We start from the raw sequence: 26,783 nt of genomic DNA, 5'->3' as shown, positions 1-26,783 counted from the left end.
TTGTAGTGCTGCCGCAGTTAATAATTAAGTATTTCATCCTCCTGCCTTCCACCTGCACACAGCTTATTTAAGATTGCTTTTTGTTCTGGAAGGAAAGAATTGCAAATACAATTCTAAGGCAAATAGAAAAACTACTTAAGACTACTTACAAGAAACCTGTGTGAATTATTAAAGGATTTGGTAAATTTATTGTCTGCTTTTTAGCAGACAGCTTTGAGAATCTGTCACTATGTGTCCTACCAGGCTGAAACACCATGCAAGCCCTTTCACCAAGAGGAGCAGCACATATTGGACTAATTCCAGTAGACTAGTGGAATTGTTGGCTTATCTAATCAGTTATCTCCCACAGGTCATGATCTGCATTAAATAAGGCTAACCCTAAATACTGCCTAAGCTATCCAAAAGTCAGTCCATCACTCCACAGAGACCTCATCCAACACAAACACCCATCACTCCAGAGACCTCATCCAACACAAACACCCATCACTCCAGAGACCTCATCCGACACAAACACCCATCACTCCACAGAGACCTCATCCAACACAAACACCCATCACTCCACAGAGACCTCATCCAACATAAACACCCATCACTCCACAGAGACCTCATCCAACATAAACACCCATCACTCCACAGAGACCTCATCCAACACAAACACCCATCACTCCACAGAGACCTCATCCAACATAAACACTTATCAGTCCACAGAGACCTCATCCAACACACTCATCACTCCACAGAGACCTCATCCAAAATGTATCAAACTCCCATCACTCCACAGAGACCTCATCAAACACAAGCACCCATCACTCCAAAGAGATCTCATCCTTCACAATCGTGTGATTGGGTGATTTTTGATTTTATGTCGTAACTTCCTTTTTTTCTTTTAAAAGTTGGCCCCTTTGTGTGTTAGACTCACACTCGGAGTCACAGTTGGAGTGGATGGCTGCAGAGAATCAACTGAGCAATTAAGAGGCACTATACACGTCGAGTTGGAAAGCACCCATTTGTGAGAAGTTGTGTATTTTGGGAATCCATAGCGGTGAGATATCTGTAGCAGACAGCCCTTTTTCTGAGGAACTCGGTTTTGAAAGAGTGTTTCATTTGGGAACCTCCTCTCTTGTCTAATGCTTTGTGTATGTGGCTGAATACGAGAGAGAAATGAAAGAATGGATTCTTGTAAATGAGCTGCTGCTATATTAAACTATGTAACAGTGTAATGCCTGAGAAAGAAAGACTGAACCCTTGAAACAGTGTATCAAATTGAAGCATTTGGCTGAAGTGTTGTAACTAACAGACAGTTTGTGCAATATGAGAATTGAAACGAAACTGCGTTTTTTATTATTTTACATCCCTGTCATTTTTATTGTGTTTGTGTTGTACTTGGTCAAGACCTTATCCTCTGGCCCAAATAAAATAACCTGGTGTTAACAACCTAAATTCTTTAGCTTAATCTGAAGGTAGTGCCTTCCATGGGGTAGAGTGCTACCATAAATGATATTTTAAACCCAGCCTAGCCCTCACTACATAGACTCCACCACACCCAGTGTTCAATAACTCCAAGTTGTCGACAGCATTTTGCTGTTGTTCGCTCTTATGAATAGCAGGTTGACACTCAGGACCAATGAAAACTTTAGGCTAATGAGGTAATTGTTTAATTTAAAACATGCCTTCATAGATGAAAATTGTCGGGGCTTAATGACGCATCTCAATTAACTCTTATGAATAGCAACTGCCGTTAAGTAGGCAGCTATGGAGGAAATCCGATCACGTACTCCTGTTTCCTCATTTTGACAGGTGTTAACCCTTTATGAACAGACCCCTAAAGGGGGTAGCTGAGGACTTGCTTAATGGCAAGTCATAAAATTCTGTTCCCTGGCTCGTAAGAGTAAGAGCAGGTTAATAGGCAAGCCAGAAAATGAAGACTAAGAAACACACAAATTCTTCAGATAGAACTTCCCAATATCTGTCTAAATCCCAAATCTCCAAATGAGGATAAAAATCCTTTAAGCAAAATTAGACTGCCTTAATTAAGGTATGGGCCAATAGCTGATTAGACAGATCTTAAAGCGTCAGTTCCTTTTTAATCCCCGTGTCCTTGACCCCTAATCCTCGCTGACACTACTTAAAAAGGGTATAAAACCCTCAAATTGTAAACAAGAAACCAACAGCAGAGTAGGAAAGGCGCTGGCAAGGGTGCAGCAGCCACAGTCGCAGCCAGAGGTTTTTTGCAAAGAAAAGCTGGGTAGCTAGTCGCTTCAGTTTCCATCTAAAACCACATTAAACAATCGCTTTTCTTAAATGAGATTTTCTTTCCCCTTTTTTTCTCATTATTATCTGTTTTTTTTTTTATAAATAACTCCATCAAAATGAACGGCACAGAGGGCAACAATTTCTACGTTCCCTTCTCTAACCGGTCAGGGCTTGTCCGCAGCCCGTTCGAATATCCACAGTACTACCTGGCAGCCCCATGGAAGTTCTTCACGCTGAGTGCCTACATGTTCCTGCTCATCTCCTTGGGTCTTCCCATCAACCTGCTCACACTGGTCGTCACCTTCAAGCACAAGAAACTGAGGCAGCCTCTCAACTTCATCCTGGTCAACCTGGCGGTGGCCAGCCTCTTCATGGTCCTCTTTGGCTTCACCATTACCTTCTACTCAGCCATGAATGGATACTTCGTGTTCGGCCCCACTGGTTGTGCTGTAGAGGGCTTCATGGCGACACTCGGAGGTGAGGAGAACGGGAGGGGGTGGGGCTACTTACAAATAGCTTTAAAAACAATAAAAAGCCGATCCTGGTTTCACATTGTTGTAATGTTAAATAATAACTTAGTAACTGCTACTTGAAAATAAATTCTCAGGATGTAAACATGCTGTATGTTAAAAAAATAAATCTATACAGTAAATTCATCAGGAACAGTGCGAGTGTGTTGAATGTGTAATATATTGATGTTTGCTTGCCCTTATTTGATTATAGTTTTAAGGGGAAAGTGAGATTAATGATTAATAGTAATGTGTCCTAAAATAATTACAGAAAATAGGAGACACATTTACAAACCTATTCCGACACATTTTTTAAGCTTTTGATTTGCGGATTGCAACTTGAAATCCAGCCAAACAAAGTCAGTATTTCCATATTAAAAGATACTGAAATTGAATAATCCATAATCTATGTACATTTAACAGGCATAGACTGAAATTATGATTACAGCAAAACCTTGGAAATGTTTAAAATATAATATGATTACATTAATGGCCAAGCATTGACCTTTCATGGGACTCCCCAAACAAGACGGAATTTCCAGTAGGGGTTCCAGTATCTGCCCAGTATTCCAGTTGACTGGGACTGGGTCACTGGGATTCTTAGACCTCTTTGTATCTACATTCTGCCACCTTTTACAGCTATTTGAATCCTTTTTTTTGTATTTACCATCCATGGGAGATTTCATACAATAAAAATCTGGAAATGCTACAAGAAACCAAAATTCAAATTACAAGTCTTTTTCAATTTGAGTTTATTTGAGTATTTCTAAATTGAGCATGAATTGAGTGTGTACTAGTCATGGATGACAGGATAAAAAACAGAAAGAAGTTTTGTGCTTCTGAGCTGCAGTGAGTTTATCATTTCTAAGAGAAGCGCAAACAGCCGCTGTCTAGACATGTTGGGCAGGATTCTCATTGCTGGTTTACTCTGAAGAACTCAAGACATTTAATAGAAGTGCTTCTAAGTAAGGGGGATCATACCATTAAGCATTTATCATCCCCCTCTAAATTCTGCCTGTCCCCGTCTCTCTCTCTAGGTGAGGTGGCTCTCTGGTCCTTGGTGGTGCTGGCCATCGAGCGATACATTGTCATCTGCAAGCCAATGGGCAGCTTCCGCTTCTCTGGCACTCACGCCTCCATCGGTATCGCGTTCACTTGGTTCATGGCGTTTACCTGCGCAGCCCCGCCGATTTTCGGCTGGTCCAGGTATGGGAATAGTGGGACACAAGGGGGATTTTTTTTAATTCTCTCCAACATTAAACCGAAATCTTGTACTTACTCTGTGCAGTTGTTATTTCTTGATGGCAGCAAAATACATTTAGTGGGATACAGTATTTTCAAATGATGAACAGAGATTGCTTTTCAGAGCAAGATGTGTAGCATAGTGCAATGAATGCCTGTGTACGTGATTATGCTGTGACTTGTGTAATCTGGTAAATCACATTGAACTCTTGAAGCAGCTGCTGGAGTCTCTTGTTGTTTCAGGCTGCTGTGGCAACGAAAGTCTCATGATAAGATAATTTTCATTTAGAAATTTAAAAAAGTGAAAAATACTTCTCTTGCACATGATGTAAATTATGAATATAAGCGTGAGGTCATCTCAAATGCCTCATTTAATTTAGGGTCAGCTGCTTATTCGGGATATTCGGGACAACCAAGGACACGACCTCAAGTCCTGGCAATCATGCAAATTTCAGCATTACAAGAGCCAATCAAATCGTGTAAAAGCGAGTCGCCGTTGAACTCCTGCGAGCCACGGATTGGCCACCTCTGGTCATGGATCAAGGTTCAAGGTCGTGTCCTCAGCTGTTTTTTGCAACTGATGCTCATGTAAAAATGCTGGTAAAAGACTCCTTCATTTTCTCTGTTGGTTTGCCATGTCATAGATTTGGAGGTTGAATAGTAAATACCAAGCAGTCATATAAATACTGCAGCTACAGCTTGAAACTCAGTTTGACCTCGGTAGAATGTCAGCGCTGGTTATGGCCCTGCCTCTGGTCTACACACAAGCTTACATTTCATTTTAGTTATTGGATTGTAGGTAATGTACATGCAGGACCTTGTTAGGACCTACTTGGAAATAAAAGCTTGAACCTTGATCCAAATCTATAAAAATAGTCGCTAGTGTTCTACCTACATAGGGTGCACTTGTGTCGTTGGTTATATTGGTGATTCCAAGTCCAACCCCTGTCATTTCAGATACATCCCAGAGGGAATGCAATGCTCCTGCGGGCCCGACTACTACACGATGAACCCTCACTTTAACAACGCCTCTTATGTCGTCTACATGTTCTCTGTGCATTTCTGCATTCCAGTCGTCATCATATTCTTCTCATATGGGCAGCTCATCTGCAAAGTCAAGGAGGTGAGCAGACACAGAAACCCGCTTGGGAAAGTAAACTGTCAGCTTCTTTCCAGTTCTCGTACACTCCAGACAATGGGGTGCCACTTTGGGGTTTGCTTATTAGCCAACATGCACCAACTAGAAAGCAGGTACTAAAAGACAACAGGAAGAAATGAGGAAGATTATAATCATCTAATGCAGGGGCTAATTCTAACCATCTTAAAATATAAGCAACATATTATATTACAATGTGTGTAATTCTAGTAGAACTAATTATCATATGGTTGAGAGTTTCAAGTTATGTGTGAGAAGATGGAAGCTCTTAGAATTTTTTAGATTAGACAGTTATCCAATAGTCTGCAGATTGCTGTTTTCCAGAGCTGTCATAATTTCACCTGGTAAACCATTTCAGAAACATTCAGTTTGTAAGTGTACTGATGAGCAGCTCTGAACTGCAAGCTTCAGTGGTGACAGTGCATCTGCTCCCCAGGCTGCCGCAGCACAGCAGGAGTCTGCCACCACTCAGAAAGCGGAGCGCGAGGTCACCCGCATGGTCATCCTCATGGTCATCGGCTTCCTGATGGCCTGGACCCCCTATGCTTCTGTGGCGTTCTGGATCTTCCTGAACCAGGGGGCCGACTTCTCCGCAACTCTCATGACCATTCCTGCCTTTTTCTCCAAGAGCTCTGCCTTGTATAACCCCATCATCTACGTGTTGCTGAACAAACAGGTACCGCTGCACTAGCAGCGTTTCCACTGCCCCAACCCCATTACCATTTAAACCCCTCGCTCTGCAAGAAACATACTCAGCGCTCTCATTTTTCTGTAGCGGGACGAGGTTAGCCGCTGAGCCAGGAGTCCGGGTTTTCAACACATAAATGGGCGATGATAAATGTGACCACTCGCAAACAGCTTAGGAGTGTGACTAGTACAGTAACAGGATGGACAAGCTGAGGTCTGGTGAGCATTGTGGCCCTCCAGACTTTTGAACCCGGATCCTGCACTCTCAGGTGGTCCTAGATATGCAAGTGGAAGGCAAATTCAAGATCTAGTATATGTTGTTAACCTACAGTACTTATAAACTGATTTAGCCCTGTCAGCAGCAACAGGATACTGTAGTTAATATTTATTTAAGGAACACATGGGTCCAGTCTGTAGCACTTCTATTCAAAAATTTAAAAACATCCACATCCCCCCAAAAAAAGGACTGTTGCAGCACCATGTCCCTCGCAACACAAACCCCTACCCTTGTCACAGTCACAGCCCGACTCAACCCTCACCTGCCTCTTCTGCTTCCCCTCCAGTTCCGTAACTGCATGATCACCACAGTCTGCTGCGGAAAGAACCCGCTTGGGGACGATGACGTCTCCTCCACAGCGTCCCAGAGCAAGACAGAAGTGTCCTCTGTGTCCTCCAGCCAGGTGTCCCCAGCGTAGACCCCCGGCTCGGCTCCTCCACATCTCAGGCATCTTTTACGTAGTGGCTTTCAATTTCCATTTTTTCACAGTATTTGCATGAACTGAGACATTACTGATTCGTAATCCATAAAAGACCGTAATTCAGAAACAGTGCAGAAGTTCTGTTAGGGTATTGATCTTTCTGCTTTTGATAAACTTCTAAAGTCTCTACCTTAGTCTAGAAGGCTTGTATTGCTACACTGCTAATGGGGCTGGATTCTGCATGCTCACATCTGGTCTTGTTCAGGAACTATTCAATCCAGGGTTATTTTTTATTTTTTTTTTTTTTTTTTTTTTTTTTTTTGCACGTTCTTGCTGCTCTGAGAAAGAGCCCCCTTTTCAAAAATCTGCAAAAAAATTGAAAGGTGATTAAAAAAGAAACAGAAAAAGAGCCTCAGTTTTATTTCATTGGGCTTTGTTTTGTTGCTCACTCAGTACAGGAATTGAACGCTTCTTCACAAACTGCTCTTTGTATACTAAATGTATGCCGCTCTATTGAATCAGCAAGCAGTCACAAAACAAAGCCTCATAGAGATCATAGATCGCCACATAGGATTAAAAGACAAAAACAACCGTGTAGTTTGTATGTTCTTAAAAATAAATGTATGGAAGGTGTAATCGTCAATGCTGAACTAAGTGGAACTCTTATCTGATAAGGATCTCTGAAATATTTTATATTAATGCATTTAGTGACTGTGTCACATAAAACAGACGAGTAGTTCACACAGAGTGCTCTAGAAAATAAATCCAGTGAATTATTCTGTATATATAAGTTTTATTTGAGAAAAAAATATACCAAAAATCTCAAAGTGAACTATGCAACTGTTTTTGTTTTGTTTGTTGTTACTCCAGACAAATAATAACATATTTGTCTGAACATGTCACCTTTTCTGTATATATTTTATAAATAACTTATATAATGTGAATTTGTAAAGTCAAAAGTTAGCAATAGAAATAAATGCATGCATCAAAATTGTGAGGTGTCTGTTTGATCTGTATGCTGCTGAATGGAGTCCATTACGAGCCTTAGACTATACTTCAGACTGTGGAAAATAAATAAATAGCAACTACCGCATTTACACTCCAACAGAAATATCTAAATTTGCATTCAGTAAGAAATATTGCACAACGAAGGTACACACAAATATATCGGTCATTTAGCGATGAATGAAATCATTTAAAAAGTTATCTTTTTCGTGTTTTGGGAATAAAACGCCTCAAAGGTTTACAATAGACCATTATATTTTTCCCTATGTAGAGTTCGTTCTCAGCCGGTAGTTAATGAATAATTACCACCAAATACATGAAAATCCACGACCATCTTAATCTAGCCCCCCTGTTCTTAGAGACGCCACAGTCTATAAACACTAACTCAGGACAAGCAGATGTGCAAATTAACCCCACACCTGGGAAATCTCCTTTCTTTAAAATACAGGGAAAGAGGGCTCATCTTGTAAACCCCATGCATGCTAGAAAGACGGGGTTTTTTTTCACATAGAAAGTGCCGGAACACACTATATCATTTCAGCAATTAAAAATGAACTAAATATAACATACAGTATAAGAAGCTGGGGAACATAGCAACGGTTCGTATTACTGAGCGTTCAGATGTTTGAGATGTTGAGCGTTCGGAGTTTTACAAAACCAGCAATATAGTGCAATCCGGTATGTTTTACCTGTCTCAGGTACCTTTCAATTGTTTTTTGTTTTTAAGAGGGGGACTACACTTACCAGAATGCAATGGGGTGTGAGTTTGACAATGCAGTCACATGGTAACCGTAGTCAGGACGTTGTTTGAATACTCCTGCAGTCTGAATAGGAGTATTTTAAATAAGTACTCAAAACACTGTGTTTACATGCAGGTGGCATAAGGAGTATAGCATGTTTGTTTCTGTTTACACGTGTGTGAGAGTGTCTAATAAATAATGTTGTTTGTATTAAACTACGAGTTATTGGTGATATTTTTAAATAAGCCACATCTACCATCAAAAACAGTAAATTATCCAACATTTTAATTATACGAAATAACATTTAATGAATTACTAAAAAACATAAAAATAAAAAAATAAAATAAACATGGCCAGTTATTTTGAGAAGCAAGTTTCGAAATTAGACAGTCAAATAAATTATAACATAAGGAAATCCGGAAATTGTATGAAAATGAATCACAAACACTGCTTGAAGGAACCTCTCTTACCCAGAACACCTTGCTTCTGTATAAAGTAGATGTCGTGGCGTTTACTAAACATTGCAAGGAACTGTTTTCGATAGTTGAACACAGGGGAAACAGATTAGCACAAAATGAAAGGTAATCATAATTTTAATAACAAATCAATAAAATGTATGGGTGTAAATTAAATTGTGCTCTGTTTTTTTTTAAACGAATCTGCTGATGGCGTAGCCCAGACTGTACTGCAGCAGGAAGGGGATGTCAAGGGCTTTGGGTTTGACAGCGCAGGTGCGAGCAGGTGAAACAATTGAACTGTATGGGGCAGATCTGCGAATAGCATCTACAGAATATTGTTTTGGGGATACGTGTTATAAACATCGTATCCCTCTAAAACCAGGAGTTATGCTGTTATATTCATTAACTAAACCGAATACGAGACTTGACTGCGAAATTAAGTAGCAAAAACGATGTTAAAAAAACAATAAAGATGAAGAGACACAGACGAGTCTTATTTTGGCTGTTAAACTTTACTAAGCGTTTTGAAAACCATAGTGGACTTAGCTCAGAGGTTAAAAACACTGATCCCGCAACAAGAGAAACGCCTCTGAACTGACTGAAACTTCAAATCATAAAACGTACATAAACAGAGCCATGGGACTGGCACCGAGCGAGCCGTGCATCTATGAGAAGCTGTCTGAAAGTGTCGATATCCTGAGGCGATCCGGGTATCGATATGGAATGTCGGAGAGGGAGATCGAGAAGTTCATAAAGCAGATGCTGGAAACGAGTGAGCCCAGGCGAGAGCCGCCCCAGTTCCCCATCCTGCTGGCAGCGTGCAAGGTCAGATTATGTACAGTGCTGTAAAGAGAGGGGAAGCATTAAGTAAGGGATAAACATGTTGAATCTGTTGATTATTTTTTTACCATTATGTTATCATTGTATTCTGGCAAACAATATTAAATGCTAAACTGAAATCGCAAGCCCTTTTGTAAGTGTTATGTTTGAAATGTGTAATACTATAAGTCATTGTTGAAATAATTGTTGCATAATAAAATGGTATTCACTTTTCTGTTGAATTGTTCTGACTGTGGTTTGGTTGAGAACGGTTTTCTGTGGATTCGTAGCACAAACTGTGGATTTGTTAATCAACAGTATATCTGCCCGCACTCCCTTTCTCTTCAAAGCCACACAACCACTTTTAGTTCAAAGATTTGTAGAATTAACCAAACTCATAAAGCTCCAGTTTTCCTACACAATATTTATTCTGAGTCTGCATTTACTAATGGAACACAAGTGTGTTATTCACCAGACTCTTCTAGATTGTGGGTGACTTTGTTAACAAGGGGCTAACCCCCTCCGAGGAGCATCAGGGTGTGTGTTTCAGCTGAAGGGTTGGATGCACAATGTAACTGTTTCCAGGACCTATAGGAGCTGCATGTTTACTGTATTCCCACTGTTGTCTTTCCTTTCTTTCATGCAGCTTGTAATTGCACTGGGGTTCCTCTTGGTGGCAGTGCTGGCATTCACCTACCCTCTTAGCTCTCCACAGTACAGGTTCCCCGTGGGTCGTGCTCACAACTGGTCCTCTCCCATCAGCCACGTGCGCCTCCTGTCTCTGCCCATTGCCAAGAAGTACAACCTCCAAGGTACGTAGTTAACTGTGCTTTCACAGGGACCGCGATGCACTCTGGAACCTGTAGTTCTGCATGTCTGAAAGACAAAACACAGATCAAAAAAATCCTGAAGGCACTGTGGATGCCAGTTCAAAAACTGGAGAACTTGGAGTCATGTGGTCCCCCTATAAATATGCATTCTTACCTCAGAATTACATTTTGGGGGCTCCCAAGTGGTGCAACCAGTAAAGGTGAGTGCAGGATGCACTCTATAGCCTGGACGTCGCCGGTTCGAGTCTGGGCTATTCCACAGCTGACCGTGGGTGGGAGTTTCCAGGAGGGGGAGGGAGGAGGGAGGAGGGAGGAGGGAGGAGGGAGGAGGGAGGAGGGAGGGGGGGGGGTTTAGGTCGGCCAGGGTGTCCTCGGCTGAAAGGTTGTGTTGTTAAACTCGTGTTAACTGGTCCCCAGGGGAGTGGATCTGAATGATCATTTCATTTTCCCTGAATTGTTCTGCACTGTGTTGTACCTTCAGGGTTTAAATAATCACTTGCTCTGTGGAATTCGAATCTTCCTTTTTGGTGTAAAATACATGCAGCTGTTAATTTGGATCCTCCGGATCTCGTTTGCTAAGTTATTCAGGAGTGTGTGTTGTTGTGCTGTTCTGTGATGTTTCTCAGGGAGTTATTTAGGATAGATGTGATACAACGTGACGTTTCCATTAAAAAAATGCAATCCAACTAAAAGTTTTGCTTTTGTGGATGAGGAAAAAATTGCTGAAATAAATAATTGCAGACATCTATTTCTTGTAACTTTTTTCCTCATTCACAAAAGCAAAACTTTTGCTACAAAAGATTTTTCCTATAATTATTGAGATATTTCTAGAAATTATAAATTTCCATTGGTGTGTGTAAACTTTTGACTATTCTCTCTCTCTCTCTCTCTCTCTCTCTCTCTCTCTCTCGCTCTCATTTCTGTCTTTTCAGTGTAAGTGTAAAAGAGATCAGCTTATTGTTTGTTTGAATTGTTTTGTCCAGGTCGTGTCTGTCTACTGCTGATCTTCTACACCTGGCTTTCATTCCCTCTCTCTCCCCTACTTCTGCAGCTCCGGATCAGTTCTGCAACACTTCTTTAGACTTGTGATTTCCTGAGTTTTCCACAGGCTGAATCACTTTGATGTTTCATAACTCCCCTTTGCTTTGCTTGGACGTTACTCAAGATGCCGTGGCTGTTAGAGAACAGGCTCATCTTTTTTTATTTAAACATTGTAATTCTAAAGGACGTGGGGGGTGTTTTGCAATTGTTGTTATAGCTGGCTTGGTTTAGTGTATGATACAGGGATGGAAATAAGACTGCTGTTCATTCCAAGTTTTAAGGTGTGTCTTAATAAACTTGAAGTAAAACCAGGATTGGATCCAACAACTATGCAATGGGGGTCTTATTTCTATCCCTGTGCTAGCTACATATACAATGACATATTTCATTTTTCTTTTAGGATAGGCTGGTCTTTATTAGGTTCACCTTTTATTAGATGTGATTCTAGTTGTGGTTTATTCATGCCTGGACACATCTCAAAGTATGTTCCAAGCTGTCTTTAAGGGTTGCATTGTATCCTGTGGTTAGCTCTCAGTTGTGCATGGTGCTGAGAAGGTTTCACTCATTCAGAATGAAACTTTCTAATCCAGCTTTTGTCTGGTGAGTTGCATAAATCTGCAGTTTTATGTTTGAATCCTTCCTGACCCTGTTAGTGTGTGTCTGCTATTGCACAACTCCAGCCTAGTTTACTGTCATTGAAATAAACCTCACTTTGCTTAACAGTTTGAGCAAATCCAGGTTTTACTATAAGCATTGGTTTATGAACCGAATGCAGCACAGTGCGTCTGAGACACAAGCGTGTCTAATTAAAACGTGGATCTGTTATGTCTCTCTGATCGACGGGTCTCACCTCTGATTTATATAATGATTGGGTTGTTTGACTCATTGCACGGCCGTTGATTTCTGTGATGTGTACTAGGACGCTCTTATTAACTAAATAGAATCTAGATGTTTCATCTCAGTAGGGATGTCCTGGTGAAATAGATTCAGAAATAAACAGACAAATGCATACGCTGTGAGGGACCGTGCAGCTGCCTCAGCTCCACCTCCGGACCCAGCTGGCCTCTCTGCTGCTGTGAGAAAGCAGTGTTTGGATAAGAGAGAGACATCATCTGCATGTTGTTTTGTTAAGGTCACAAGTGTGAATCCCGACTAGGGTCGATTTGGCACTGGGGCAGGTCGTGGTGTTCCTTGATCCTGAGCTTGCAGAGTGAGGGGCCTCCTTTTTGGGGCAGAGGTTTGCTCAGGCCTAATTTTAACGCTTGAACCGGACCTGACCACAGCCAATCTGAACCTGACCCGAGCCCGAGTGTCGAGTTGTTTTCACACCGGACCCAAAACCCACCCAAATATAATAATCCTCAAATAATCCTCAAAGTGAAAAGGGAAGGAAGGACTTGCAGTCTTAAAATTGTAAACAGTAGCAGAGTCAGTGTTAATAGACCATCTGAACTAAGCCCGAAAGTATACTGTACAAACAACACCCACCCACCCAACCCAGACCTGATACTGCAGTCATGCCCCGTCGAGTTCGGGTTGGCTTGCAAGGCACTACTTTGGGGTTCCCTCTGCTACCTGTGGAGGAACGTCTTCAGATTTCTAGTCATCAGCAGCATGTCTGGGTGCTCTTCAGAAACTGGCATGAGCAGTGTGGTGTTGCCCTGTGTCTGCCTGTAGGGGTCACTGTTGAGAAACGCAAAGGTCTGTTTGATTAGGTTGACTGTGTTTTTTTTTTTTTTATGATCTGTTATACACAAGAGGCGTTTCAGAACAATGCTTGATGACCTGCTAGACCAGCCTGAGTTGGAGTGTTAGGGGCTTGAGGATTCCCGATGGCCATGCAGGTTAATGCTGTTCTACCTGTTGCAGGGTTCCACGAGTGGTGGAGATCCCATAAGAAGGGGCGCTCTGGAGCTGCAGTGAACTGCTCCGAATGTGCCTCAGTGGCGGCTGTGCTGGAGGTGTGGCAGGGTCAGGGCTTCCCAGACTGCATTCTTCAGGGCGTGCAGCCCGTAATAATCGAGGTAACTGCAGCAGGGCTTCAGGATCAAAGAGAAACACAACCTCAAACACTCCAAACATCAGCTAATTCACAACAAGCACTAAACTTTCATCAGTAACTGAAAAATGCTGGAACACGCAACAGTGCCACATGTAGAAATACCAAAAGAAACTTCAGTATATGTAAAAGCATTTCGACTAAGTGGCAGACCGTACTGTTTTTCTTTTAGGGGGGCCAGTCCTTATCCCTGTCCTATGGAGACCTGGAGCAGCTCTACTCCAGGCAGCAGGAGTTCATGGACCTTTTCATCCGGGAGCAGGAAAACCTGATCGTCCTGACGCAGGAATTCCCAAAGGAACCGTCCAACTTCATACTGCTGTGGTAAAAAGAGAAGGGCTCTAGCTCGGCTTCAGCAGAAACTGCCTCCACTCTAGTGTACAGTGTACAGTGCAGACCTTCTGGCCACAGAAAACTAACTGTGTCCACATTAGGCGTACTGTGCTTTACCAGCAGCACACTGATCACCATTCAAAGGTGTGCTGAAAGCAAGCCTCCCTACAGGACTCCTCAAGCTTTATGTGCACGTTACACTTGAAATGGTGCAGTGCAGCACATTTACCTTGGAATGACACACAAGTGATTAGTTGTCATGTATTATCAATGTTTAATACATTGCTTTAACAAGACGAAACCTGTGTTACACTGCACACGGAACAGCTTGTTTGCAAGGGGCCCCTGCAATATCCTTCCTCATCACTCTTTAGTCCCTCTAAACATCTGCAGAGACGGGCAGTGGATTCTCACGTGATCCATCTCCTTGCTGATTCCTGGAGAGCCTGCTAATGTTGCTGACAATTTCTTTGTATTCCCCCCTCAGGAAGCCCCAGCTGGTGAGCCATCAGGAGGTGCTGCAGGGGCTGTTCCCCAGTGTGGAGCTGCAGAGAGTCCTGGTCAGGGAGGGGGTCTCTCTGAAGCGCTGCCTGGTGACAGACAGCCAGGGGCTGCAGAGCAGGGTAAGGAATGTGGTGTCACAGGGAGGATCTCTGAAGAAGATAAAGGAAAAATGAACACTGCCAGGAAGGTGAAAGGCTGAGCAGCCAACTCTAATAGACGTTTCCCATAGTAAACGCACAGCAAAGTGTATTAAACTACAGGGAAAGCATGGTTAAGCATAGGCAAGCTTTGAGGTACAGTAAGGTATATTAAAAACGTGGCAAGTGAATATTATAACCATGAAAAAAGCATGGACTAGTATAAAAATCCAAAATTTGGGAAACTTTGCATGTTTTGAAGACTACTAAACAGTAGCGGTGTAGTAATACAGCGCAATATGTATCACAGGTCCTGGTACAGCATGCATCATCATACATGTGATGGTCCTGATAGGGTACTATGATGAGTGGTAAGATCGAGTGATCATTAATAATGCTCTTTTGTTAAAAGACAAAACTCAAGTGAGAGAGGGAGAGTATGTATCCAAACCAGCTGTTTAGTCATCATTCAAGAACTGTTTGGTTGGGCTACAAGTGTGGTGCTTTTGGGTATCACGATACACACACCCCTTGATTTGGATACTGTATATTGTGAGGAAAGTATCATGATTATTAATACACAGTGGCCAGTGGAAACAGCGCTACCCTAAAACTTCTAACCTTGCTGAATATGGGGAGTCTTCCCTTTGTGCTTTGTCTGCAGGCCCTGCAGGTGTACAGATGGCTGGTGGTGGGGAGCGGGCAGCCTTCGCTGAGAATCCTCCCACTCACAGAGTGCCGAGGGCAGTGCAGCTCCTTCAACTTGTGGCTGGAACCAGGGGACGTGGGTGAGCTCAGCCTGCTCTTGGGATTCTACTTACTGTTAATTTAACAAAAGCCGTGGCTGGCTCAGGAGCGAGCCATGACATCACTGCGTCCCTGCCCTCCTCAAAACACAAAACAAACAGCACATAACAAACAAACAAACAAGCACTTGCGTGTTTTTCTTCTGGAGAGGGTGTTTGTGTTAAATGCAGAAGCAAGAAGTAACATTGGTAATAACTCAGATCATTGTTTTTCACATGGCCACACCTATGCAGCTGTGCAAGCGACCCATTGTTGGGATGCAGCTCGTTGGCTCGCTCGTACAGGAACCGCGACAGGAGTTTGGCATCCCTGTGTAACACAAAACAGATGTGGAGTCTGAGGTCTTGAGCTGGGGGTCCCTAAGCAACAGCCTGCAGGAACCCCACTAAGTATCAGTGCCAAGGACAGTCAGGTGCTTCACAAGATCTTAGCATTGATGAATCATTTTAGCAATTTGTGTCTGCAGTGATGGTGGGTTTTACTCCCGGTCCAGCACTGATGCTCGTTCCAGTGATGCTGGAACGCTGACTTGAACATGTGTTCTGAATTGGAGTGGCTTTCCAAACACATTTCAGGGTAGCACAGTGATTTGGGTCCCTTTTGAATAAGAACAGTCAGACGGGTGGGACCCTGAAGAACTGTTTCAAAACAATCAAAATCCAATACTTTAATAAATCTCAGCAATTCTTCCAGATGTTTTTATTATTTTAAAGACCAAGCTGTTTCAACATAACACAAGGCTTAATGGTGTGGATGTTTTTTTTTTGGGCGTCTGTGAGGGAGAAGTACTTTATGGTCTGTAGTAATAATGACGTGTGTCCCGTAGTCCTTCAGTCCAGTGCTTCTAGCCACTCCCTCTTGTTTCTCCACAGTCTATGCAGATTCCAAGTTCTGGCAGATGGACCTGTTTCCAGGCCGGGGACAGAGCATTGTTTGTGACGGCTTTGCTTTCTAACCAGCCCCTGTGAAAAGATAAGCGGACGCCAGCCAGCTCTTGCAGTGAAACCACAACGTCTGTCTGTCTGTCTGTCTGACTTGTCTGCTGATTAAGGACTTTACCAGGAAGCCCCTAAACCAGGCCCTCCAGAACTGTGATTGGACCCCCCCTGCACTAAACGGTGCCTACACAGCCAGCTGCCTGACTTCACCAGCGCTGGCCAAAATGCAAGGAGAATCTCGTAAACAACAGACGTGACCAGCGAAACTCTCTCCAAATCTGTATGGCAGTCTGTCAGTGAGAACTGTAGTGAGCTGTATTTAAATGTACGTCTGTTTTGAATTAGCAGCGAACAGTTTAAGGAATGGCTGTCTCAAGGGCCCTATCGAATCGCTACAATAGCAACGAGGCTGGACCTGGCACTCTGAACCCATACTTATTGGAAAGGTCCTGTGTTTGTATCCCTGAGTCAGTCCTGTGCAGTAACTGATCTGCTTAGCAGACTGTGCATTACTGAATCAGGGTTGGGTCAGTTTGCAGAAGTCTGTCTTCGTGCAGAGTATATAGAATAAAAGAAACACTACAACTGGTTTCACACAAGCCTGCTTTTGTTTTGTCCTGCTGTATTTTTCATTCTGAATATTCTTCTTTTTGATTATTTTTGGGCTCTAGTGTGTGTCCGATACTTTTCAGGTCAGTCCGCGCGCGAGTGAAAGGTTTACCCCCGTGGTTTGCACATCACCCAGATGCTCCCATCACTCAAATCTCTCTGAAGGGTAAAGGGAGCCTGCGCAGTTTGAAGGGCAGGTCTGTCTGCCCTGCGGAATGTTCCACGCCTCAGCTATGTCGCTCATGACATCATCGCACCTGTCCCAATGAGCTCAGCCCCTCTCCCCCGAGGGCACCAGTTTCCTCTGGGGGTCCCGGCTGCTTCTCGCTGGCTTCCACAACGCATGGAACGCATTATCCTGTTTTCCTGCAAAAATCTGAATCTCTGGGTTTTATTGCATAACAAAGACTAAGCCTCATGTCTTAAGTGGTATTCAGGTATGTGGAGCATGGTCTTCATCATTCCACCGTGCTTAACTGTGTGTGCATATCATTACTATACACTTCCAGCACTGTAGCAGCCATTCATGGGCATTTCCTTTTCCAGCTAAATCACTTCTCCCTGCATTCTCCGCAGGCAAAATCAGCAAGATGACAATTGTTATTAATATTATTATTTAAAAAAAAAAAAAAAGTATTGCTTAATTGTTGCAATTAAAAGTATTGTTTAATTGTTGTGTAATTCCTCATTGCATACAGCCAAAGATGCAATGAAGAGTTATACAACTTACAGCTTAGGGAGTCTAAGGTCTTGAATTTGGGGTTGTCTCGCTGTTAACCTGTAGAGCCCCACACCACAGGTTAAGTGTCAGTGCCCTTGTGTTTGGTTAAACGTTTTCAAATATTTGTATTGGGAGATGTGTAAAGAATTTGAATAATCTAAAAAAAAGTGTAAAAATACGTTATGTAAAAATATTGGTTTGGATTGGATGTAATCTTTTTCTCCAAAGGTTTGGATAATGTTTATAAATAAAATTCGTATTGTTCTGATGTAATGATGTGTTTTTTTTTATTTGCTTGATGGTCGAGCAAAGCAATTTGAGGCTGTTTATCTTCCAGTTCCTTCTAAGTTTGGGATCGCACTGCATTGGCAGGGACTGTTTATCCTCACTGCGCTACAGCGGCCCCTGCTGGCCAGGAGCCCGGTGAGCGTGAGCAGACAATTGCAGGGCTGACCTTGGTCCTCCAGGGGCCGGTAGCTCGCCGACATACTTGGTGTAAAGAAACGATTGGCTTAGCAGCGAGAGCGGCCACACCCACTGACCTTCAGTTCTATGAGGTGAAGGGAACTTAGCCTACATTCCGAATTGATAGCCAAAAATACTTGGGCAGCAAGACATTGAAAAGACTGATAAAGAAAATGTGCAAGGAAAAACAAGGCTTGAAGAACAGTGGTGTTTGACACTAATTTACTAATCTCTCTTGTGCACACTTGACAAAAAAAGGAGCCTCATAAACTGATATAACTCTTTTATTTACTTTCTGCATATATAGCAGACTCAACCATTCAGGCCTCCAGAATGGTCGAAAATTTAGCTAAAAGTGTTTTTAGCAACCGTTTTGGCGTCTGTAACCCCAAAATTCTGCCTCTCCCTTTAAGAACATGTCAGTATTTATTAATGCACTAAAACACTTGTTTTAAGCTGGACGGTAGCAATGTGATCGAAAACAAAATAATTCCTGAAAGTGTAAAAATGAAGTGCAGTAATCCGGGTTTCATGCAGCAGGAGTGACGCTGGCCAAACGTGCGAGTAGGCCCTACTGTTGTGTAAAAATGTACCTTAAAATGAACAGCTGCATTGAAGAAATTCAGAACAAGAAAAACTGAAATACAGCTGGGCTAAGGGCTGTGTGTTGCTCGATTGCCGTTAACAAAATGCCCTGAGAACAGGAAATGAAGGGCTGAAGCAGCAAAAAGGTCAGGAATAAAAAATGAAAATAAATAAAGTGAAATGCTTACGGCGAGCTGAAAAAAGTTTTCTTTGTGAACTCCAATGAACCAATGTTGTCTTTCGATGTAGGACGATTAAATAAAGTTTTGAATCAACGCAAATCGTTTTTTTTTTTTTTTTCGACTGCCAGCAGTCAAGAGCTTGACGATGTTTTAATTGCGCAGCAAAGTCTGTTCTCCAGAGGAGCCTGTAAAATCGTAACTTCCCAGACTCTTCTTTTTAAAACATCAATGCTGCATGGAGTTTCGGATGCCGAAGCACCTGCCAACCGAGCACCTGGTGTCACAGTGGGGACATGCTTCATCCTCCAGGATTACCAGATTCCACCAGCTGATCCCAACAGCAGCTCCAGTGACATTGCAGCTCTCACTCCATCCACAAGGTCATCTTACACCACAGGCTGGAACTACTATTCAGTCTTCTGTGCTCGAAATCGGCTTCTTCCTCTTCTGTTCAATCAAGACTGGATCCTCACTTTCATCGCTCATGCAAGGGACTCTCTCCATCTGGCTCCAGGCACAATTAAATCGTACATCAACGGGATACAGTATCACTATCACTCGTTGGCAGTTCCTTCCCCCATCTCGCTGTCCATTCCAGCAGTCCGTCTGACACTGCGAGGAATCATCAAAAGCATAGCTCCAGCTTCCCTATCACGGCTACCTATATTCACTTGAATACAAATCCCTCAAAAGGGCTTCTTCAGTCCTTTCAGCGACCTACTCATGGAAACAATGTTTAATTACTGTCTTTGGATTCCACAGATGGGCAGAATTTATAGTTCCATCAATAGCCAGCTTTCCCCCCATCAACATCCATTCCTCAACCTCTCACTGGCTCCCGGATCCCACTTCATCCTCCTACTACGCACTTCCCAGACAGACCAGTTCATTCAGCTGTCAAAGATGAACTCTCCTCTCTGCCCTTACAGCTCCATGTCTAGATGCCTCATGCGCAGGAAACCCCTCCTCCCATCAGTCCTATTATTCTTGGATCCTTCCTACTCAGTCGTATCGAGGCATTGGTTTTCTAACCACCTGGGCTCCCTGATCTCTGAAGCAGGCCTCCCGCCCCAGTTCTACACCCCTCACTCCTTCAGCAACATCGTCAGCCAAACTCTCATTAAGAGTCTGGGGTCCTGGTCTTCTTCAGCAGTTGATTTTGTACATTCGCTCTTCCATTTCTGACATTGCCACAGCCCAACAAAGTATCGCTAGCTTGCCTTCGCCAGGACCAGAGGATACATCCCACGAGGGGGGTTTTCCTCTCCACTGAGCGAGAAATATAAGTATAGTCATACATACACATAATCAGTACATCTATATAACCCCCTTTTATTGTTGCCTTGTGTGTTTTTTACCTATGCATTGCCACTTGGTCTTTTTCTTGCTTGTCGCACAGTTTTGGGGAACTTCTATGAGTCGGGGGTCCTTCTTTTGGGGGGCAAGTGATCTCACTGCCCCGACCTCGGGTCAGCATACGCCACCTCTGTCTTTGGATAAGGGATGTTCTTATCGTACGAGTCAACGGGGACCCCCGGCCACACCTATCCGTCTGCAGCTCATGCGCTATTACTTACTTCAAACGCAAGCTCAGGTCTTTCTTCCTACTATCTACTATCTTGGAGGCAGTGTGGTTAAGGTCCAGGCCTTGTAACCAGAAGGTCACTGGTTCAAATCCCACCTCTGCCACTGACTGACTCACTGTGTGACCCTGAGCAAGTCACTTAAACTCCTTGTGCTCCATCCTGTGGATGAGATGTTAAATGTCCTGTTGTAAGTGACTCTGCGTATAATGCACAGTTCACAGCCTACCTCTGTAAAGCGCTTTGTGATGGTGGCCTACTATGAAAGGCGCTATGTAAAGATATTATTATTAATATTATATTACTCCAGGTGGCCTACTATATGCTTAGAGCTCAATGTCCCCACTGACCTTTCTAGTTGTTACATCCTTTCAGATCCCTGAGGGAGACTCTCCGCTTCTAACTTATTCTGTCCTTTATTTCAGGTTAGCATCCGCTATCTATCCGGAGCCCTGCCATTCTAGATTTTTATATATGCTTGATTAGTTACAGGATATAGGTGACAAGCTCAGGTGAGTCTGGTTAAACTTATAGTAAAACCAGGAATGGATTGAACTGCTATGCAACGGGAGGCTTATTTCTGACTCTGTTTAGGTAACATCAGAGTAGAACCGAGCCCAACAAAGCAAATCCGATTCAGCTTGCTCAGGTAGCTCACAGACACGGTGTGTGTGATTCTGTACTCTTGCCTTACTGAACTAATGCTCTGCTCAGTCCCTCTGCTGCTGTCCATTACTGAGATCAACAGCTGCCTCCACCCGCATACATGCAAACCCCTGTATGTAAGTAAGTATGAAAGTGTTATTGGTGTTAAAACAAGTTGAAACACTCCTTAAAATTTCCCCTTGAGAACAGCCTCCTCCAACTCACGCCTTTCCCAGAGCCAGAGAGAAAAGCGATAACAAAGAGAAAGAAGACGTTTTTCTTTCAATGTACAGAGCACCCTTTAAATCCATGTTTTCCACCAAAATCGATCCTAAACACCCTAAAAGACTATATAGCCGTGCATGTCCATTACAAGGCACTTAGATGAACGGATTCTATGGTAAAGGCTGCTGTCTGGACCTGTCCTACGTTGTTCATGCTGAGTAATGCTGCCTTATGAAATCAGCAGAGATATTTCTTAACATTTCTTCAATAAAACCCCCTGGTGTTCCGCCAGTAAAGACTTGTGACCTCTCACTTTGATTATTCATCTGGTTCAGTTGAACTGATTCACGAGAATCTGCTGATCAGGATCCAAATCACTGATGTGCATGAGAGGGTGTCCTGCGTGTGCGTGTGTGTGTGTGTGTGTGCGTGTGTGTCTGGGTGCGTGTGTGTGACCATGCAGTGTGCTGGTGTGCTCTAAGACAGCAGCAGAGGCAGCAGCCACAGCAGCTAGAGCGTTCCTCCAGGAGCTGGGTGTTCCCACTTTATAACAGGCTGCCTGCCTCTCAGCGGTGTTAGTGGACAGGCAGAATGCAGAGTGGAGAGCTGGTCTGGGGGCTGCTGCTCACCCTGCTCTGGGGAGAACAGTGCTGGGGTCTCACAGAGGAAGAGAAAAGCAGCATTGTCCTCCAGCACAACACCCTGCGCTCTCAGGTCAGCCCCAGCGCCACCAACATGCAGCTCATGGTAAGTGAAAGGAGCTCCATGTGCCCAGCACCTTCCAGAGGGGCTGGGATTGCACATGGATCTTAAAACTTTAGGATAAGTTTATATGTATTTGTCCCTGTCTCTATATACATAATATAAGTTTTATATTGTTTCCCAAATGCTATAACAGTATTTGCACCTTTTTATCTTGCTTTTCTATTTTGTCTTTTTACCTGTCGACATTCTATATTGGGGGTAAAATAACACCGTGTAACAAATTTTTTACAGTATAATCGTAAATCTCGAAAAACTACTCACTTCTAAATCTTTTGTAGTCATTTTTGTATTACTTTAGTATAAATACATGTTAATTTGGATTCATATGTTGTTTTTTTCTGACTTTATGTGAACGAAAAGACACACATTTGCCCGTTTTCCCACTGGAAATAGTGATATTTTGAAATATCACTGTCCTGGTCACAAAAGCAAAGTTTGTGGGGAATAATAGCCATTTTCTATACTTTTGAGGCATAAGCAATTAGGAAATAACACTTACTACCCAGGAACAAAAATTGTGTTATATAGTGTAATTGGGCGCACTAAATGTATATATGTATATATTTTAAAACCTGCTGCTTCTTGCTAGCTGCTACCTAATCACCTCCTGTTCTGTTGGTCAGCCCTCCTTCCTTTGTTTGGGCAGGTGTTCCTTTTGGCGTTTCAATATACAGAATCATATATCGATCACTATGGTCAGCTCAGAGGAGACTCTTTGGAAACTGAAAAGGAAGCTGAGATGAATAACATTATTTAAACAGCATCTTGAGATCAAGCAAGGTCAAAGAGGACGCTTGCTTATTGCAGGCAAGCTTGTTTATTTGATCCTGGAACATGTGCATTGCATTATTTCTAGAGTTAACTGCTTCAGTTATCACTCGCTGGCCAGAAGAGCCGTCTGCGCTGACAGCGTGCAACTGCTGGGAAAGCCACACTAGGGACTGCTGGGTGGGGAGCGGATCAATTTACAAACATGTTGCTCCAGCCAAAGTGACACCAGATCCCAACACTGGAAGACGACAACTCACCCCTTGCAGCTAAATTTAAACAGTTGGGGGGCTTTTAAAATGCTGCAAAGAAAGGACGAAGCAGCCAAATGAAAGCCAGCGTTTTGAAATGTCATAGCAAATTAAAGGACATGCAGCCCATAGTATATTTACAGGCACTGTTATGACATGGCCCCTACAGGAATTGATTTAAAATGTTACTTTACCTCACCTGACATTTCTTAACATTCCATTTCTAATTCTGTTTAATATTCCTGTTATCTGTATGACACTCTATCATTCTCTGTTTAGATCACTGTCTACTCAAACTATTCACAAAATCCTTTTTTGCAATCATCTTTCTAAAAGCTGAATTTCTGAAGTTAGCTTGTCTAAAGCATCACCTACAGGGAGGTGGGCCTGTAATATCTGCCCCTCCTTCAACTGGGGCAAAAACGTGAGTTGGTAAGTGGAAAATACTGCTTTCAGAGGGGACAGAATTCATAGCTACGCACACCTAGGTGGCCATTTCTAAACGAAGTGAACTCGTCCACATTTGAAATGTTGAAAAGCGCATTGTGTGTTTGTGTTAGAAATGGGACTCTGCGCTGGAGGCGATGGCTGCTCAGTACGCCACCGCCTGCATATGGGACCACAACCCTGAGAGGGGGGAGATGGGGGAGAACCTGTTCCTGACCAGCGGGCAGCTGAACGGGACTCACGTGGTGCAGAACTGGTACAACGAGCACCTGGACTATACCTTCCACACAGGCAGCTGCACGCCTGGGAAGATGTGTGGCCACTACACCCAGGTGAGATCCCCGAACCCTGCCTTGACAGAAAGAAAACTCCTGAACTTCCCAGCTCTCTAGCAGCTCTTCTGTTTGAAGGACGGCTGTCTCTTTCCTTCCACTCCGTGTGTTTGTATGAGCCTGCGTTTTTGCCATAGTCATACTATGCATTTACCAGTTTGACATTTTTTAATATGCTTTCCCTCACCTCCCTGGGTTTTACAATGCTTATCTATGATTTATCACACTTTCATTATGCTTTATTTAACTTTTCTGTGTTTTATGTGCAAATAATTGCTTGACTACAAAATAACTGTAGTGATAAACTGACAAGGAAACACACACACTAACAAACAAACGTCTGTCGGATTGCCACTCATTTTACATTGAATGACTGAGTTTTTTTTTTCAGGTGGTCTGGGCAAACAGCAACAGAGTTGGGTGTGGAGAACACTTCTGTGAGACAGTGGAGGGGATAGAGCAGCCGAGACTCACAATGCTGGTGTGCAATTACTACCCCAAGTGAGTGAAGAGGTGCTGCACTTCTGTATCGCTGAAACACTCGATAGAGCCAATTGTTCTGCATTTAAACCCTGTCCCGTCTGCTGCTCCTTCTAGAGGCAATAACCGGGGTATGAAACCGTACGTGTCGGGACCCTCCTGTTCAAGATGCCCCCCAGACCACATCTGCGTTGAGAAGCTCTGTGGTAAGTCCTGCCGGAGATTAATCAGAAGTGGAAGTGCAGGGATGAGAGTAAGACTCCCATTGCATAGCAGTTTGATCCATTCCTGGATTTACTATGAGCTTTTAATAAGACGCACCAGAGCTTGTTCCCTGTACACTGAGGCTAATCAAGCTTGGACTCGGTAAACTACAGGAGTCGTAGTAGGAGTCTTATCAACATTATAACGTGCAAGACAGAGAGCACGACCTGGGAAGGGTTAAAAAACCATTGCAGCACAAAAAAGGGCTGCAATATATTGGGAAATTTGTGTTTACTTTAATTGTAAACCAGATTGTAGCAAAGCTTGCAAAACATTCCTTTGGAGTGGTACCTCCTAACACAATCCAAAATGGAATGCTGCAAAACTAATAATGAACAACCCAGGAGCACTGTTGATTAAATTTGTCTTGTTAGTTTGGCAACATTCCCAGTTTTATATTTTTTTTTACATTGCCTTGCGGTGTACACATCTTGAAAAACTCATAGTTTTTTGTTTTTTTTCAGATGATGGGCAGCCATCCACAACTGTGCTGTACGACACAGATCACACAGACGCTGATTTGGGGACGAGCCCCAGCTCCGCTTCAGGGACCCCTACCTACAGCGACGAGGAGATCGACAGCGAGGAGGCAGAGGTGGATCATGTAGACTCTTCGGAAGAGAGGCCCGGAGCAGGGCGGGGCACTGTGAACCAGTCGTGTGCAAAAGGGATCCTGGCTGTAATCCTACTCACTGTGTGCATGCTGTAAATTGTAGGGTACGGACTCTCCCCCATCTCCTTTAACCTCAATCAGCCCTCCATTAGCACTGTTGATGATGGCTTTACAACAGACCTCCGTCAGACCTCTGCTGTTGTTCTGCAGCTATGATGAACATCTTCTAACAGAACTGGAAAGGTGTGCATGCCGCTATTGGGTTAACAGTAATACATTGCAGAGCAATTGTATATTTCTTTGTATATATGAATAAAGAGGAAGTATGACAACGACAGGCTCGTCAATGTGTTTCACACGTTTAGAAAAGAAGTCGTATAACTCGTGAAAGTTACCAGACTTATAAAGGAGTCTCTACCGGATGCTAAAAGATTTGCTGCTTTGTTTTCAACTTAACTTCCCAGAGTCTTCGACGGTTCCCTTCACTAATACATTACATCAGCATCGTCTCATCCTATTAACAGAGAAACACATATCCTGAAGTCTATATAAACCCTAAATTAGGAAAAACTTGAAAGAATAGTTACAAGTATGGCAATCGCGTGAACATTGGCGTGTGACTCCATGTTCACTGTGCAGGTGACTCCATTTTCACTGTGCAGGTGACTCCATGTTCACTGTGCAGGTGACTCCATGTTCACTGTGCAGGTGACTCCATGTTCACTGTGCAGGTGACTCCATGTTCACTGTGCAGGTGACTCCATGTTCACTGTGCAGGTGACTCCATGTTCACTGTGCAGGTGACTCCATGTTCACTGTGCAGGTATGGGACTCCATTTTCACTGTGCAGGTGTGTGACTCCATGTTCACTGTGCAGGTGACTCCATTTTCACTGTGCAGGTGTGTGACTCCATGTTCACTGTGCAGGTATGTGACTCCATTTTCACTGTGCAGGTGTGTGACTCCATGTTCACTGTGCAGGTATGGGACTCCATTTTCACTGTGCAGGTGTGTGACTCCATGTTCACTGTGCAGGTATGTGACTCCATTTTCACTGTGCAGGTGTGTGACTCCATGTTCACTGTGCAGGTGACTCCATTTTCACTGTGCAGGTGTGTGACTCCATGTTCACTGTGCAGGTATGGGACTCCATTTTCACTGTGCATGTGTGTGACTCCATGTTCACTGTGCAGGTGACTCCATGTTCACTGTGTAGGTGACTCTTGGGTACCGGGTTTCCTCATTTTGTATAAATAATATCTCCTCCAATTCAGATTCCCTACAGCAAAGGTAATCCTTCTCCCCTGTGAATACATCTCCCAAGAGAGAGAGAGAGAGATCCAGCTCCGACTCCCATGACGGGGCCAAAATCCTCCCCCAGAGAGAGAGAGAGAGATCCAGCTCCCTGAGTCCCATGATAGGGCTGGTTATCCAGCACAGAGATGTGTGTCTTGTTAAGGTGCAGTAGCATCGATGTCACCAACAGGGAGCAGCAGAGCAAAGGATAAATACTCTGCCCCCCCCCCCCCCCCCCCCCCCCCCCAGTTAAAATTAGATCCTAGAGCCAGTAATAAGATCTACTGCATTTCCCTGATAAAAGCCAAGCAATTTGTAATAGAGTGTTGTAAGGTT

The 26,783-nt window shown here is 43.4% G+C and overlaps 3 protein-coding genes across 3 annotated transcripts; all 3 read left to right on the top strand.

Annotated features, from left to right (window-relative positions):
* Positions 1-2,319: 2,319 nt before the first annotated feature.
* LOC121299941 (green-sensitive opsin) lies at positions 2,320-7,318 on the top strand. Its single transcript, XM_041228200.1, has 5 exons — positions 2,320-2,730; positions 3,800-3,968; positions 4,962-5,127; positions 5,597-5,836; positions 6,411-7,318. The coding sequence occupies exons 1-5, from the start codon at positions 2,370-2,372 to the stop codon at positions 6,540-6,542; spliced, it is 1,068 nt and encodes a 355-aa protein (XP_041084134.1). The 5' UTR covers positions 2,320-2,369; the 3' UTR covers positions 6,543-7,318.
* Positions 7,319-8,893: 1,575 nt separating this feature from the next.
* LOC121300132 (bombesin receptor-activated protein C6orf89 homolog) lies at positions 8,894-17,788 on the top strand. Its single transcript, XM_041228556.1, has 7 exons — positions 8,894-9,573; positions 10,214-10,379; positions 13,308-13,462; positions 13,670-13,821; positions 14,318-14,453; positions 15,136-15,259; positions 16,151-17,788. Exons 1-7 carry the CDS (start codon positions 9,385-9,387, stop codon positions 16,231-16,233), a joined length of 1,005 nt encoding a protein of 334 aa, XP_041084490.1. The 5' UTR covers positions 8,894-9,384; the 3' UTR covers positions 16,234-17,788.
* A 3,903-nt stretch (positions 17,789-21,691) lies between these two features.
* LOC121299461 (peptidase inhibitor 16-like) lies at positions 21,692-25,486 on the top strand. Its single transcript, XM_041227170.1, has 5 exons — positions 21,692-21,978; positions 23,576-23,794; positions 24,186-24,295; positions 24,392-24,480; positions 25,003-25,486. Exons 1-5 carry the CDS (start codon positions 21,823-21,825, stop codon positions 25,245-25,247), a joined length of 819 nt encoding a protein of 272 aa, XP_041083104.1. The 5' UTR covers positions 21,692-21,822; the 3' UTR covers positions 25,248-25,486.
* The last annotated feature ends 1,297 nt before the right edge of the window (positions 25,487-26,783 follow it).

Source organism: Polyodon spathula, chromosome 25 (genome assembly GCF_017654505.1).
Source record: "Polyodon spathula isolate WHYD16114869_AA chromosome 25, ASM1765450v1, whole genome shotgun sequence".
Lineage (NCBI taxonomy): Eukaryota > Metazoa > Chordata > Actinopteri > Acipenseriformes > Polyodontidae > Polyodon > Polyodon spathula.
Note: the sequence above shows the minus strand (reverse complement) of the source record. Positions and strands in the feature narration are given on the sequence as shown.

What these genes read in the sequence shown, in the direction of transcription:
- LOC121300132 (XM_041228556.1), top strand. Translation starts at nt 9,385, where the DNA reads ATGGGACTGGCACCGAGCGAGCCGTGCATCTATGAGAAGCTGTCTGAA. An exon ending in GCCAGGGGCTGCAGAGCAGG is followed by an intron (nt 14,454 to 15,135) that starts GTAAGGAATGTG and finishes CTTTGTCTGCAG; the next exon opens with GCCCTGCAGGTGTACAGATG. An exon ending in GCTGGAACCAGGGGACGTGG is followed by an intron (nt 15,260 to 16,150) that starts GTGAGCTCAGCC and finishes GTTTCTCCACAG; the next exon opens with TCTATGCAGATTCCAAGTTC.
- LOC121299461 (XM_041227170.1), top strand. Translation starts at nt 21,823, where the DNA reads ATGCAGAGTGGAGAGCTGGTCTGGGGGCTGCTGCTCACCCTGCTCTGG. An exon ending in GTGTGCAATTACTACCCCAA is followed by an intron (nt 24,296 to 24,391) that starts GTGAGTGAAGAG and finishes TGCTCCTTCTAG; the next exon opens with AGGCAATAACCGGGGTATGA. An exon ending in CTGCGTTGAGAAGCTCTGTG is followed by an intron (nt 24,481 to 25,002) that starts GTAAGTCCTGCC and finishes GTTTTTTTTCAG; the next exon opens with ATGATGGGCAGCCATCCACA.
- LOC121299941 (XM_041228200.1), top strand. Translation starts at nt 2,370, where the DNA reads ATGAACGGCACAGAGGGCAACAATTTCTACGTTCCCTTCTCTAACCGG. An exon ending in CCGATTTTCGGCTGGTCCAG is followed by an intron (nt 3,969 to 4,961) that starts GTATGGGAATAG and finishes CTGTCATTTCAG; the next exon opens with ATACATCCCAGAGGGAATGC. An exon ending in TCATCTGCAAAGTCAAGGAG is followed by an intron (nt 5,128 to 5,596) that starts GTGAGCAGACAC and finishes TCTGCTCCCCAG; the next exon opens with GCTGCCGCAGCACAGCAGGA.